Source organism: Bos indicus, chromosome 5 (assembly GCF_029378745.1).
Source record: "Bos indicus isolate NIAB-ARS_2022 breed Sahiwal x Tharparkar chromosome 5, NIAB-ARS_B.indTharparkar_mat_pri_1.0, whole genome shotgun sequence".
NCBI lineage: Eukaryota > Metazoa > Chordata > Mammalia > Artiodactyla > Bovidae > Bos > Bos indicus.
Genome location: NC_091764.1, coordinates 120,345,049 through 120,360,704, shown reverse-complemented (window position 1 = coordinate 120,360,704; position 15,656 = coordinate 120,345,049). Strand labels below are relative to the sequence as shown.

The window sequence follows — 15,656 nt, the reverse complement described above, 5'->3', positions numbered from 1 at the left end:
ATAGAAAAACGTTAGCCAAAGGATAAGTATAATCAGAGAGATGAGAACATGCAGAAACAAAGGAAAACAGTCAAAGGAGACCAAATAATAATAATGCACTCACTGAGCACAGTCAAGGACTTTTAGTTCCTCCTTACAGACTTCCTTGGTGGCTCAGGCAGTAAAGAATCTGCCTGCAATGCAAGAGACCTGGGTTCGATCCTTTCCCCTTCCAGGGGAAGATCCCCTGGAGAAGGGAACAGTTACCCACTCCAGTATTCTGGCCTGGAGAATTCCCTGGACTATACAGGCAGTGGGGTCGGAAAGAGTCGGACATGACTGAGCGACTTTCACTTTCATGAGCTATAGATAATATTCTGAGCCGTATCCTGTGAGCTGCCTTACAGTTACTGAAACCCCCACCAGGTGGAAGAACTTAACTACACCATGGCCAGACTGTAGCCATGACATAAGCTGCCTCAATTCCAACAATTTGCCTCAAAAAATGGAGACAAATGGACCCTGAAACTGAAGATTAACTATGCCTAAAACAACCAAGATGATGCTGGTCAGATTACCGATGCCCAATTTCAAGATGACTGTTGGCGCTGACTGTATTTTTTGTGTGCAGGTAGCTCTCTGTGTCAGTAAAAGCTCTTGCCCACTGACTGTCAGTCAGGAGGCGTTAGCCTTTGGACAGATGCCTGCCCTCCCTCCTCCCTGGATGCTGGCATCCAGAACAAAGCAAACTTCCTTCCCACCAACTTGGCCTCTTTACTGGCTTTTGGGCAGCAGCAGCCAGACTGCAGTTTCGGTAACAGTTCCACAACATTTTCATCACCCAAAAAAGATAAGTTTTACCTGTTAAGCAATCACTCCCATACCTCTCTATTCACAACCCCTGGCAACCACCAATCGGTTTCCAGTCTCTATGGATTTACCTTTTCTGGATATTTCATTTAAAAGAATCATATAATATGTAGCATTTTGTTTCTAGCTCTTTTTACCTAACATAGTTATTTTCAAGATTTACCCATATTGTTGCATATATGAGTACTGTATTTCTTTATATGGCTAAATAATATTTCATGTATTCACCCACTGATGTATATTGCGGTTGTGCCCTACTGTTTAACTGCTGGGCTTTCTAGGTGGTGCTAGTGCCACCCACTCCAGAACTCTCGCCTGGAAAATCCCATGGACTGAAGAGCCTGGTGGGCTGCAGTCCATGGGGTCGCTAAGAGTCAGACATGACTGAGCGACTTCACTTTCACTTTTCACCTTCATGCATTGGAGAAGGAAATGGCAACCCACTCCAGTGTTCTTGCCTGGAGAATCCCAGGGACGGGGGAGCCTGGTGGGCTGCCATCGCTGGGGTCGCACAGAGTCGGACACGACTGAAGTGACTCAGCAGCAGCAGCAGTGCCAGTGCAGGAGAGATGAGAGACATGGGCTCAGGCCCTGGGTCAGGGAGATCCTCTGGAGGAGGGTGTGGCGACCCACTCCAGTTTTCTTGCCTGAACGGAGCCTGGGGCCTACAGTCCATGGGGTGGCAGAGAGTGGGACGCGACAGAGTGACGGAGCACACACACGTCTAACTATTGTGAATGGTGCCCCTGTGAACACTTCTGCACAGTATTTGTTTGAGTGCCCATTCTCTTTTGTTTGGGATACTGTCTAGGAGTAGAGTTGCTAGGGATGGTAATTCTGTGTTTAGCTTTCTGAAGAATCTCAAACTGTTTTACACAAGGGTGCCTCATTTTACACTCCCACCAGCAATGTACACGTTTCTAATTTATCCACATCCTCAGCAACACTTGTTATTTTCCAGGGTTTTTTGTTGTTGTTACTAGTTTTCTTTTATTGATTTGAAGTAGTTTCTTGTATAGTCTAGACACTAACTCATTATCAGTTTTAGGCTTGTACAGTTCTACCATTTGTATGAAAAAGTTGTCTGTGTTGTCCTTAGTTGAAAAAAATATTTTGATAAAAACAAATTCACCAGGACTTCCCAGGTGATCCAGTGGTTAGGAATCCGCCTTCCAGTGCAGGGATGCAGGTTTGATCCCTGGTCAGGGAATTAAGATCACACATGCCACAGAGCAACTAAGCCCATGAGTCACAAACAGAGCACCCACGTGCCATAACTGCTGAGGCCTGCAGGCTCTGGAGCCCGTGTGCCACAGTGAAAGCACCTGTGACCCAACAAAGATCCCGAGTGCCACAGCTACCATGCAGTGCAGCCAAATAAAGAAATGTATTTATACTGTTAAAAAACTAATTCACCAATATTTTACCTGATGATCTGTGATTTTTAAGAAGTCCCTAGGTCACAGATAATCTGCTAAATGTTATTTTATATTTCATATTTGTCTTTAATTTATAGGGCATATACTTCTCTTTTGCACTGATTTTTGGTATTACTTTCATCATACACTAAATTCCATATACACTGAGGTCTATCTCTGAATTTATTTTCTTCCATTGGTCTATTGTCTGTACCACACTATTTTTTAAAAAATTATGCTTTAGGGAATTCCCTGGCGGTCCATTGGTTAAGACTCTGCATGTTCACTGACCTTGTGGGTTTAATCCCTTATCAGGGAACTAAGATCCCACAAGCTGTACAGCACAGCTAAATTAATTAATTGATTAAGTTGAATAGGGCTTTATAGGATGTCTTGATATCTAATAGGGCATATTTCCCCTTTTAACTGTTGTCTTTTTAAAAGTGATTGACAATTGAACCTCATTCTTTCATATACACTTTTATAATTTATAAATACTGATAGTTTTATCTCGTATCTTACACCTCTTGTTTCTTTTAAACTCTTAAACTCCATTTACCAGCATCTTCAATACCAGCAATATTATTAGAGGCAGCCTTGTTTGATTACCGAAGGAATTTATCCACAGTTTCCCCATTAAGTATAACGTTTGCTGTAAGTTTTTTATATATTACCTTTACTAGGTCAAAATGTCTCCTTCTGTTCCTAATTTGTTAAGAGTTTTTATTTTCTAAAATCAAAGATAGGTAATAGGTATTAAATTTTGCTAACTGTTTTTTTGTATTAACTGAGATATTGCTATGATTTCCTCCTTTTATTCAGTTCAGTTCAGTCGCTCAGTAGTGTACGACTCTTTGCAACCACATGGACTGCAGCACACCAGGCTTCCCTGTCCATCACCAACTCCCGGAGCTTGCTCAAACTCATGTCCATTGAGTTGGTGATGCCATCCAACCACCTCATCCTCTGTCGTCCCCTTCTCCTCCTGCCCTCAATCTTTCCCAGAATCAGGGTCTTTTCAAATGAGTCAGCTCTCCGCATCAGGTGGCCAAAGTATTGGAGTTTCGGCTTCAATATCAGTCCTTCCAATGAACACCCAGGACTGATCTCCTTTAGGATTGACTGGTTTGATCTCCTTGCAGTCCAAGGGACCCTCAAGAGTCTTCTCCAACACCACAGTTCAAAAGCATCAATTCTTCTGCACTCAGCTTTCTTTATAGTCCAACTCTCACATCCATACATGACCACTGGAAAAACCATAGCCTTGACTAGATGGACCTTTATTAACAAAGCATATTAAAAAGTCTCTGCTTTTTAATATGCTGTGTAGGTTGGTCATAACTTTCCTTCCAAAGGGTTTTAATTTAGTTTCATCTTTTAATTTCATGACTGTAATCTTTTATTACTTATTACTGTGTTTAATTAAGCTGATTGATTTTCTGATACTCAACTATCCTTGAATTTCTTTTACAAATTCTACTTGATCATAACATATTATTTTAACATATTGTTAAATTTGGTTAAATTATATTTAGGATTTTGTGTTTAGTTTCATGTGAGACAGACCTATAATTTTGTTTAATATAATCTTTTCTTTTAAAATAAACCAGCTTAGGGAAAATTATGTTTTTGTTTTTGCTTATCTCTATTCTCAGGTTTTCCACAGTGTAACTGAAATGCATCTATCAAATGCTTTTCTTAAAAAGTCATCCAGTCAGCCTACCAGTCTTCCCTCTTTTCCTAATTTCTGAAATTACTTGTATCAGATAAGAATTAACTATTCAAAGTTCAGTAGAATTCATCTGAAAAGCCATCTGGGACCTGAGATTTGAGAAGGTAGACCTTCACCATTTACATTTTTAAGTGTTGATTCTTTTATTTTGCCTATGATGTGGATTAGCCTGTGGGCTTATCTTCATCCCTTTACTGCCTAGCTTGACTGGCCTCATCATTCCTGTTCTCTGTTCCTACCTCCTGAACTGTCAAAATAAATCTGCTTACTGCCTCCCTCATTAGTCCTCCCCTCTCCTACACAGATTTTGGAATACTTTATCTTCATCCTTTACTGAACCCTGTTTCTAGGTGCACATCTTGACCATTTAAAAAAAATTTCTGTGTGAGGACCTGAGCCTATGTACCGGGTGGTCAGAGTGCATGGCTGAGCCCTGACTAGCCTCTCAGAGACAGGACTAGACTTCAGATCTCTTCAAGAAAATTAGAGATGCCAAGGGAGCACTTCATACAAATATGGGCACAATAAAGGACAGAAATGGTATGGACCTAACAGAAGCAGACGATATTAAGAAGAGGCAGCAAGAATACACAGAAGAACTGTACAAAAAAGATCCTCATGACCCAGATAACCACAATGGTGTGATCACTCACACTCACCTAGAGCCAGACATCCTGGAATGAGAAGTCAAGTGGGCCTTAGGAAGCATCATTACAAACAAAGCTAGTGGAGGTGATGAAATTCCAGTTGAGCTATTTCAAATGCTAAAAGATGGTGCTATTAAAGTGCTGCACTCAATATGCCAGCAAATTTGGAAAACTCAGCAGTGACCACAGAACTGGAAAAGGTCAGATTTCATTCCAATCCCAAAGAAAGGCAATGCCAAAGAATGTTCAAACTACCACACAATTGCACTCATGTCACACACTAGCAAAGTAATGTTCAAAATTCTCCCAAGATAGGCTTCAACAGTACATGAACTGAGAACCTCCACCTGTTCAAGCTGGATTTAGAAAAGGCAGAGGAACCAGAGATCAAATTGCCAACAATGTTGGATCATACAAAAAGCAAGAGAATTCCAAAAAAAGTCTACTTCTGCTTTATTGACTATGCCAAAGCCTTTGACTGTGTGGATCACAACAAACCGTGGAACATTCTTCAAGAGATGGGAATACCATATCATCTTACCTGCCTCCTGAGAAACCTGTACGCAGGTCAAGAAGCAACAGTTAGAACCGGACATGGAACAACAGACTGGTTCCAAACTGGGAAAGAGTACGACAAGGCTGTATATTGTCACCCTACTTATTTAACTTATATGCAGAGTACATCATGTGAAATGCTGGGCTGGATGAAGCACAAGCTGGAATCAAGCCTGCTGGGAGAAATATCAATAACCTCAGATATGCAGATAACACCACCCTTATGGCAGAAAATGAAGAGGAACTGAAGAACCTCTTGATGAAAGTGAAAGAGGAGAGTGAAAATGCTGGCTTAAAACTCAGCATCCAAAAAACTAAAATCATAGCATCCAGTCCCATCACTTAATGGCAAATAGATGGGGAATGGAAAACAATGGAAACAGTGACAGACTTTATTTTCTTGGGCTCCAAAATCACTGCAGATGGTGACTGCAGACTTGAAATTAAAAGATGCTTGCTCCCTCGAAGAAAATCTATAACCAACCTAGACAGCATGTTAAAAAGCAGATACATTACTTTGCCAGCAAAAGTCCATCTAGTCAAAGCTATGGTTTTTCCAGTAGTCATGGATGGATGTGAGAGTTGGACCATAAAGAAGGCTGAGTACTGAAGAATTGATGCTTTTGAATGGTGGTGGTGGAGAAGACTCTTGAGGGTCCCTTGGACTGCAAGGAGATCAAACCAGTCAATCCTAAAAAAAAAAACTCAGTCCTGAATATTCATTGGAAGGACTGATGCTGATACTGAAGCTTCAATACTTTGACACACCTGATGTGAAGAACTGACTCATTGAAAAAGACCCTGATTCTGGGAAAGATTGAGGGCAGGAGGAGAAGGGGACAACAGAGGATGAGATGGTTGGATGGCATCACTGACTCCACGGACATGAGTTTGACCAGGCTCTGGGAGTTGGTGATGGATGGGGAAGCCTGGTGTGCTACAGTCCACGTGGTTGCAAAGAGTCGTACACTACTGAGCGACTGAAGTGAACTGAACCAGAGATAGCATCTTGGCTTTGCTACTCTGCTGGCCTTACCAAAAGCCCCCTGAGAGGGCCTGCCCTCACTACCTGGTCTAAAATAAGGCTTTCCTACCTCATTTCTCTGTCACAATACATGCTGCTTGTTTCCTCTGTAGTTCCTTTCACAGTGTGTAGTTGTGTTGTGTGTTTATTATCTGTGTCCTCCCACCACAACCAGCATAGATGCTCCTGAGCGCAGGATGTGTCCACCCTTGTAGCCTGCTGTGTCATCAGGGCTGCCTTAGTGAAACGCCAACACAGAGCAAGCGCTCAGTAGATACTGAATGAACGAAAAACTCAGGAGACACATTTCTGAAGGACTTGTGGATAATTGTGAGTCTTCCTATCTATACTGTTTTTCCCTTGGATCAAATTACAGAGAGCCATGCACTCGATACGGTGTTTCCGTGTCTCACTGAATCACCTTTTCTGAAGTGCGCTTTGGTGCTGTGCCTCCAGCTTTCTTTTACCAGTGATTACAATGGTTGACACAGGAGAATATCTTTGTATTTTTTTTAATTTATTTATTTGGCTATGCTGGGTCTTAGTTTCAGCATGCAGGATCTTTAGTTTCGGCATGGCATGTAGGATCTAGTTCCTTGATCAGGGATTGAACCTGGGCTGCCTACATTGGGAGCGTAGAGTCTTAGCCTCTGGACCACTGGGAAAGTCCCTCTTTGTATTTAAAGTAGGGATGTTGTCAAGGACATTTTCAACTATATTACATACCTCTTATGAAATATGCCTATAGGAAAATTCTTTCTTAGGATAAAAGTGCCATAAACAATGGGTTTGTTTTTATTTTATGCTCACTGAATCTTTTTAAAAAATAATTTTCAGCATTTTAAAAAATATTTTTATTTATTTATTTTTGGCTGTACTGGGTCTTCCTTGCTTTGCTTTGGCTCCCTCTAGGTGTGGCAAGCAGGGGCTACTCTTGTCGCAGTGCGCAAACTTTTCATTGTGGTGGCTTCTCTTGTAGCAGAGTCAGGCCGGGCACGCAGGCTTCAGAACTGCAGCACATGGGCTCAGTAGTCGCAGTGCGCAGGCTCCAAAGTGCAGGTCAGTGCTTGTGGCACACAAACTTAGTCATCCCAAGACATGTGGACTCTCCCCAGAGCAGGGCTCGAACCCTGCATTGGCAGGCGGATTCTTATCCACTGCACTACCAGGGAAGTCCCATCACTAAATTTTGAAACTGAGCGTGTTTCCTTCTCTGCTTTGGCCTCAGGAAACTCAAGGCTATAATTTCAGCTGCTGTGTAGGTCTGTATGAGATTCTTTTCTGTGAGCTAATTTTTTGTTTCGTTTTGTTTTACCCACCCTAGTTCTCTGTCCTGAATACCTCACTTATTTATTTTATAGTAGGAGTTTCTCCTTTCTTTCTTTTTTTTTTTTTATTTCTTGAGAGAAGAGGGGAGTTTCTCCTTTCTTGAGCACTTAATATGTGCGAGGCAGTTTACATACATCATCCATTTAATCTTCACAGCAAGCCATGAGATCCGGACGTTGTCCGGCCTTGACGTGTGAGGAGATGAGGTTAGTAGTTGAACTCTCTGACTCCAGGTCACACGGCCAGTGAGTAGAGAGTCTTGGCCTCAGGTCCATGCTCCACCTGCTGTCCAGGTGGCTGACATGATGGTCTGCGAGCTTCCTGCACAGAATTACCCAGGATGCTTGTTAAGATGCAGGTTCCGGGGCACCATCCTCAGCGCACTACATAAGAACCTCTTTGAGCTTTGAGAGGGCCCAGCTGTCTGCATGTAACAGGTGTCCCAAGTGAGTCTTGCTTCCAGAAGCCGGAGGGCCCCTGTGCTGGCAGGCATCACGTGCCCTGTGTCTGCCGAGGTGCGCTGCATGCACCTCCTCTAACGCTGTTTCCCCAGCCACACGGCTGCCGCTCTCTGTGAAACCTCAGGTCTGTCACGCTGCTCACCTGTGTTGCGTGTAGACATACGTGTGCATTTGTCATTAATCATCCGCCTATTTTTTCTTTTTTCAGCAGCACCATACAGCTTGCAGGATCGTAGTTCCCTGACCAAGGGTTGAACTTGCACCCTCGGCAGTGAAAGTACAGAATCCTAACCCTGAACTGCCGGGGGATTCCCTGCCTGTCTCTCCTCTGGTTAATTTCCTGAAGGATATAGTTCCCCAAAGTATCCAGCTTTTTTTAGCCCAGCCAGAAGTTCTAAGGGGATGTGTTTGCTGCAGAGATGACCCTCCTATTCATAGGTCTAAGGGGGAGAAGCACGCGAGTGCTCAGAGGGAAGGGGTGAGGTGAGGGAAGGGGTGAGGTGCAGTTTCTACACAGCACTGGATTTGCACAGGAAGCGCAGGTTCACCTACAGGCCCGGGGCGCTGCCCTCCAGTTGCTCTCAGAGGGAAAGACAGTCGGTCAGTCCAGTGGTGAGTACCAAAGGACACCTAACATGAACATGCAAACCTCCACGAAAGGAGGAGCCCCTGGACTGGCCTTAGTGAAAGCGGAGGGGTGTCCTGGCGGAGGCGGGCAGGCATCCCAGGCCTATGAGCATGAGAAAACCTGAGGCTCAGGCCTCGCAGGAATGGGAGTGGTCAGCCCTACCTGAGCATGTGAGCTTGGGTGGAGGAGCACTTCTTGGCAGTCACCCTGCAACCACTAGCTGTGAACTGCAGATGGGTAAGGACCCGTGTTTAATCTTTCCTAACATTTCACGTCATACTGCCATCCAACCTTTTAGTGTTGTGGGCTAGTGTATTCCGAAGTTAAGACTTGGTGAGATTAGGGAAGGTTCGTTCCTGCTCTGTGTAGAGAGGAGATTTAATAGGGGTTGTTATGAGCCCTCTGACACATGGCCGACCCGCTTTCTCTCCTTAGAGTAGCTGGGTGGCTCAGCGCGTCTTGTCCCAGGATGCCGGGCGTGAGCAGAGGCACCCAGCCCTCGCCAGGGGGCCCAGCGCTGCAGCCGCCCCCGTGGTCTGACCAGGGCCTGTCTGGCTGTTGCAGTGCAGGCCACGTGGATGGCCTACGACATGGTGGTGATGCGCACCAACCCCGCGCTGGCGGAGTCCATGCGGCGGCTGGAGGACGCCTTCCTCAACTGCAAGGAGGAGATGGAAAAGAAGTGGCAGGAGCTGCTCAGTGAGGCCAAGCGCGCGCAGTAGGCCCCCGGGCGGAACCACAGCGACCCCAACTCACGGCCTGGGCACAGAGCTTGTTTCTCAATAAACTTATTTTCAAGCACCTCAGGATCCTTTCTGTCTCACCCAGCTGCATTCAGGCCCTGTCAGCAGCACATGAGACGGGCGAGACGCAGACGCTCTGATGAAGCAGAGGGCTCAGTACTAGTGGCGCTGAACTGAGAACAAGGGAAAAGGAGCCGGACAGGCGGGACACGGGCGGCGTTCAGGCGCGTTTATTTGCCTTCCCACAGTGAATTCCAAAGGGCTGGGGAGAACGTCGTTACTCGGCTGCGTGTCTGGGGCGCTGTGCTGGGCACTCGGGTGTGCCCCTACGTTCTCACGGCCCCATTTCAGACGGGAAAAGCCATGGTAGATGTCTCATCCACACGGCGAATGAGGGGCTGGTGGAAAGGGGGGCAGGCTCCTGCAGGGGCTGAACCAGAGGGAGAGACTGCACCAAGCTGCAGAGGGGTGTGAGCTGAGTGGTCCTGGCTGGCCTGGGCGAGGGTCTGGGCGGGGGTTACCGCCAGGAGGACACTCACAGACAAGGGTTCTCAGCCTTGAGGTCAGTTAGACAAAAGAGGGCTTCAGAGCTGTCCAACATAGAACCAGCCAGACTCTGGAGGCCTCAGGCCAGGTAGAAAGCCCTGGGGACTCCTCTGGTCTCCCTTCTCACCCCCTTGAGTGCTCCTTGCCTGGCCTGGAGCCCCCGGGTCAGGTCAGGCAGTAGGGTGATACTGTGAGAGGGTCTCTGCCTGGGGGATGGATGGGTGAGTGGGCTGAGGCCCCAGGCAGCCAGGGAAGGGTTAAACAGGAAGCAGCTTGGGCCCGGTGGGAAGTAAGGTGCCAGCAACCAGCTCCCAGGCACTGAGGGCTGGGGCTCTGAGGGGAGCAGGCACAGAGGAAGGGGGGCTGGAAGGGGGGAGTCAGGAGGCTCATTAGAACAGAAAAGGAAAGTCATCCCAGGAACAGCAGCAGAAGGTTCTGCACCGCAGCCTCCTCCCAGGGCGCCTCCCGCCTGTCAGACCTGCCCCAAGGTCTCCCGGGAGAGCAGCCAGTCAGAGGGCAGTCTGCAGTGGGCCCCTGGCAGGAAGAGTCAGGGTGAACGGGCAGAGGACCCCTTTGGTCTCCAGGGGGAAAGGCTGCAGCTCCTTGGCCTGGAACTGGGCGGTCCCCTCGGAGACGGTGAAGGTGGCTGTGACTTGGTGGTTGAGGCAGTAGATCGTGTTGCCCAGCACGGCGCAGCGCAGCGGGGCGGGGGCAGGCAGTGGCAAGGAGGCAGCCCGGCTCCAGGAGCTCGTCACGGTGTTGTAGCGCATCACCGCGGCGCCCACGCCCCGCAGAAGGTCAAAGCGATACAGGAAGCCCCCCAGAGCCACCATGTCGCTGGACCGCCGGTGGCTGGCACTGTAGGGGCACTCATCCCACGCATCCTTTGTGGGCCGGTACCTGAGCAGCCGGTGGAAGAGATGGCCCCCGGTGACGTAGATGTCCCCCTGGCAGGCCACAGCGTCGTGAGCCACGGGGAAGGCACCCGCAGGGAGGGGCGCGCGGGGGCTCCAGGCGTCCGTACGCGGGTCGTAGCACTCCATGCTGTACAGGCACTCGCCCCCGATGGCGTAGAGCAGCCCATCCAGGGCCACTAGTTTCAGCTGGGCGCGCGCCTGCTGCATGGGCCGCACCTGGCTCCAGATGTTGGTCAGAGGGTTGTAGCAGAACACCTCGTTGCAGCAGACAGCCTCGGCGCCAGACCCACGGACGCCCCCCGCCAGGAACAGGTAGTTGTGCAGAGTGCAGAGGCCGCAGCCTCGCAGCGGGGCCTCCTGGGGCACCTTGGTCAGGGGCCGCCAGGAGTTCTCTCCAGGGTGGAACACGTGCAGGTATGCAGGGGGAGGCAGGGCCGCGGGCCCCACGGCAAGAGCCTCCGCCGCAGGGGAGCCCCGTGTGAGCTCAGAGCGGCTCGCCCTGTAGAGGCCCGGCAGCACCAGGGCCCCCAGCACTGCTGGGCCACGGCTGGTGCGCAGGCTCACGATGCGCTCCCGGTCAGCCCCACTCAGCTGCCGGTAGAGGCTCGGGTCTCTCAGCACGTGAAGCAGATTGTCGCTCATCCAGGCATAGGTTTCCTGGGCCAAGCCAGGGTCCCCGTGCTGCTGGGCAAAGGCCAGTGCCTCCAGGCAACTGCCCAGGTCCAGCCATCGCGGCAGAGCCACCACGGAGGCCCTGGACTTTCGGGGCCCCTCTGCCACCCCCCAGCCTCCTGGCCTCTGCAGAAACATCATGAGTTTCCGGGCCTCCTCCTGCTTCTCCCCGAGGCCCTGCCTGTGGCCTGAAGGGCGGGGCCCCGCCCCAGGCGCCACCCGGCTGGCCTCCTGCTTGGGGCTCTGGGACATTTCACACAAGCTGCGTTTCCGGGACGGCGGGACTGGCTGGGGGTCCTGCCTTGTAGCCAAGGAGGATGAAGAGCCAGGCTGGGTCTGCTCCGGGAGCGGCGAAGGGGCTATGGGCTCTGTGGCTCCCTGCAGCAGCGAGTCTGGATATTTCTCCTCGGTTCTGTCCCCTCTCGGGCCTGAGGGGGTGCCTTCAGCAGCAGCCCCCTCGGTCTCAGTGTGACTCTGCTGTGGCCGAGCTCCAGCCTCCTCCAGGCCCCCTGGACCCGCCCTTGTGGCCAGATCCTCTGCACCATGCCTGTCCTCCTCTGGGGGAGCAGCCGACTCTCTGTTCTCAGAGGATAAGGCTGCGCCCGGATGGCTGGGGCCCTCCAGAGCGGCCCTTGGGGCTCTCCCTTGGGGCCTCTCTGGCCTGGGAAAGGGGTGACTCCTGAGAACCATTGAAATAAGGTTTCCCCAGCTGGTTGAGAGCTGTCCCTGCTGATGGTCCTTGCAGAGAACCACACTGGGCTCCCGAGATGCAAGCCTCGATCCGCTAGCAGGCACGGGGGCTGCAGCTGCGGCAGGGGCAGCGGATGGTGCTGGAGGAGGGGCACCTGTCGGGGCAGGGGTCGGCGCTGGGGAGGAGGACCCTGCAGCAGGACTCTGGCTCACTCTGAGGGGCAAAGAGTCTGAAGGAGAGGAGATCGGAGGAATCGGGGCTCCAGGTCCGAGACTGGGGCGGGCGTGTGCTACAGGTGGGGACCCTGGGGGTGGGAGGGGTTTAGGGGTGCACGGCGGGGTCGTGGCTGAGGAACTAGGGGAGGAGATGCAGCTGCAAATGTCTGCAGAACCACAGGCCACCTGGCCTCGCAGGTACCCTCTCCCTTCTCTAATGCTGTGGCCCCCTTGCTCCTTTGTCCCTCCTTTGTCTTCTGAACTGAAGAAAATGTGATCTCCAGAGCCATTCGCCCCAGCCTGTCCCACAGTGCAGGCCTCTGTGGGCCTCTGCACTAGGGACAAGGAGGGGTGTCCCCCCTGTGGCCCCTCTGGTGATAGGCTCACAGGGCCCAGGGCCTGGCTGAAGCTCCCGGTGACCAGGACCTCCCTCCTCACCCAGGGCCAGCCCTCCGTGGCGGCTTGGGGCTCCTGGGACTCCCTGGGGGCCAGGGTCGCAGCCTCCTTGTTCTCACCAGCTGTGGCTCCCGAGTCTAGAGCTAGGCCTCGGGTGGCTTGGGGGCTGCTCTCCCCAAGCCCCCTCTCTGAGACACCCATCAAGGGCCTAGTCTGCAGGCTGCACAATGGGGGCGGCTCCTGGGGGAACAGGAGCCCCTGGGAGCCTGAGGGCAGGCAGCTGGCTGCACCCACAGCATCCCACACGCTCACCACAGAGCCCAGAGACAGGGCGTCCAGCTTTCGCCGGCGATAGCCGCTCCGTCCTGAGTCCACCTGCCCCCACCGGCTGCCGGGGCTCTGCCCCCTCGAGGCAGGTGACCCCCGCCCTTGTTGCCAGGGGCGACTGTCCCGACCAATCCTGTGGTCAGGGGCCGTGCCTCGGACACCCCCTGCCTCCCCCCACACCTCCACTTCTCTGCCAGGATCCCGGGGGGTGAAGTGTATCAGGAGGGGTGCAGATGACCCTTCACCTTTGCTCCCACACGGGAGAGCAGAGCCTGACCTGTGAGCCTCCTTCCCTTTACGTCGGAGGGTTTCAGGGGGTCCCAAGACCCCTCCACTGGCCCCCTCCCCCGCTGGCGTCTTAAGGGGAGGGGAGGCTGCGGCAGCCAGACTCCCGCCGCCCAGGGGCTCCTGATCCTGGGCGCCCGCTGCAGCTGGACTCCCCTGGCCATGTCCTGGAGGGCCTGGCTTTCCCTGCACTGAGCTGTGACCCTCAACAGCGCCACTGACCTTGTGCTTCGCGGGTAGGGCTGGCCCAGCTGCTTCCACCTGCGAAGGGCGGAGGGCTGTGGATGCCGGTCCCCCCGCCTCCTGGTCCTGCGCAGAGCCAAACCAGTGCAGAGCCAGTGCCGTGGCGGCCACCACGGCCAGGGCCAGCAGGGTCAGCGCGGCGTCCTCCCAGTCTTCGTCCGCGTCCCCGTCCCAACCCCAGGCGAGGCCGCCAGCCTCTGAGGCGCTCTGGGCCATGGTCTGGGCCGCCGACCCGGCGAGAGGCGCCGGGCAGCAGGCTGGGAGCTACGTGCTACGCAACACTCGGGCTTCAGGCCGGATGCAGCCCGGGTGCCGCGCAGATGGGCCCGCGACGTGCCCCGCCAAGAGGGCTGCCTGGCTAAGGAGGCTGTGCCTGCGGGCGCGCCGCGGACCCGGGAGGGTGGGCCTTCGTCGAGCGGGGGGTCAGCACACCCCCCCTGCAGCTCCAGGAGCTCGGGCCTCCCCACCCCCACCCCGCCCCTGCCCCTCCCTCTTTCTGTGGGTCCAGGGGCGGATGGCAGTGCCCATCAGTACTGCCCCGGCAGCCCAGCCACGCGTTCTGCCCAACAGACCCTCACCCCGGGTCCCTTCGCTGAGCTCGGGCCAGTCTCGGGGGCTCTGCCAGGGAAGAGTTACCCACAGGGAGATGTTATCTGTAGCTGCAGCAACACGATGAGGCCCTGATGAAGTTACCAGGAACCCGAGAAGACCGTTCCACTCTGCAGGGGTGGGGGCGTCTCCCTGAGGAGAGGGATGAGGTGGGGGTCCTGAGCCCCGAGCTCGGTTCACACGCAGATGGGCAGCGAGGAGGGACGCAGGCGTGAAGCCGTGGCCCCGCTCCTGGGGACAGGGTACTCAGGAGAGTGGCTCTTGGTCCCCTCCATCCAGCTGCCTCTGGACCCTCTCGACCTTGAGTTCAGAGATGGGACCATTGTCAAAAGGCATCAGAGAAGGCAATGGCACCCCACTCCAGTACTCTTGCCTGGAAAATCCCATGGACGGAGGAGCCTGGTAGGCTGCAGTCCATGGGGTCGTTAAGAGTCGGACAGAACTGAGCAAATTCACTTTCACTTTTCACTTACATGCATTGGAGAAGGAAATGGCAACCCACTCCAGTGTTCTTGCCTGGAGAATCCCAGGGACGGGGGAGCCTGGTGGGCTGCCGTCTCTGGGGTCGCACAGAGTCGAACACGACTGAAGCGACTTAGCAGCAGCAGCAGCAGCAGCAGCCATCAAGAGTAATGAGTGGACAAAGTAAGGAAGATCCAAAAGTTGTGTTTTCCTCTTTATTGGCCTGGCTCATCGCAACCTTCCAGAGCCTCCTGGGCTCTCTGGGCCATCTCGACTGCCAGAGGTCCCTCTGGCCAGCCCTGGAGCCTCCAGGACACCACTCTGGCCCCAGCACCCCATCAGCCTGGTCCCTCCAGCCTCCTCTCACCGCGCCCCTCCCTCCTCTCCGGGACTCAGGCCCCCTGCAGCACGTGGCCTCTCAGGGCACAAGGCTTGTCTCCTCCATCTGTTCCTCTCTTCAGCCAAGGAGTAAATCTCAGGATAGGTGCCAGCTGGGGCCAGACATGGAAAGAGCCTGGAGCTCCTGGGACAAAGGCAGGCACCTCGTGACAAGTGCTTGTTCGTTGCTGGCAGCAGAGGACTCTCCCTAACTCAGGTGGCAAGAGGGCCAAGTCCTGTCCCTGGCACCCCGCCCGGGCCCTGCTGAGCCTCAGGTGTCTCACCCACCCGTGCTCTCCCCCCTCCCCACCCCAGGCGTATTAAGTGACAGAGGGAGCAAGGGGCCCTGCCTTAAGGTGGACCTCAGGCGGGGGGACGGTCTTCTGGGTGCCACCCTCATTCTCTGTCCTGGCCCCAGGCTCTGTGTCTGGGTTAAGTTTGGGGTCCAACGACCTTGCAAGGATGGAGATGATGCCTGCATCTGCACCTCAGTACAGGCCATGCAGTACCCACCAGACCTCTCCACCCA

At 52.7% G+C, this 15,656-nt stretch overlaps 2 protein-coding genes across 4 annotated transcripts in view; one reads left to right on the top strand and one right to left on the bottom strand.

Annotated features, from left to right (window-relative positions):
• Nucleotides 1-9,573, top strand: part of SYCE3 (synaptonemal complex central element protein 3) — a 30,594-nt gene extending 21,021 nt beyond the window's left edge. The window contains exon 3 of one of the 3 annotated variants that reach the window (XM_070790694.1): nt 9,208-9,573. In XM_070790694.1, the coding sequence (XP_070646795.1) occupies nt 9,208-9,365 (158 nt within the window). In that variant the 3' untranslated portion in view covers nt 9,366-9,573. The remainder of the gene's footprint in view (nt 1-9,207) is intronic. The other 2 variants (XM_070790696.1, XM_070790695.1) reach the window with 2 other exon arrangements.
• A 766-nt stretch (nt 9,574-10,339) lies between these two features.
• KLHDC7B (kelch domain containing 7B) lies at nt 10,340-13,894 on the bottom strand. The gene has a single exon (XM_070788801.1). It carries the CDS (start codon nt 13,892-13,894, stop codon nt 10,442-10,444), a length of 3,453 nt encoding a protein of 1,150 aa, XP_070644902.1. The 3' UTR covers nt 10,340-10,441.
• Between the last annotated feature and the right edge of the window lie 1,762 nt (nt 13,895-15,656).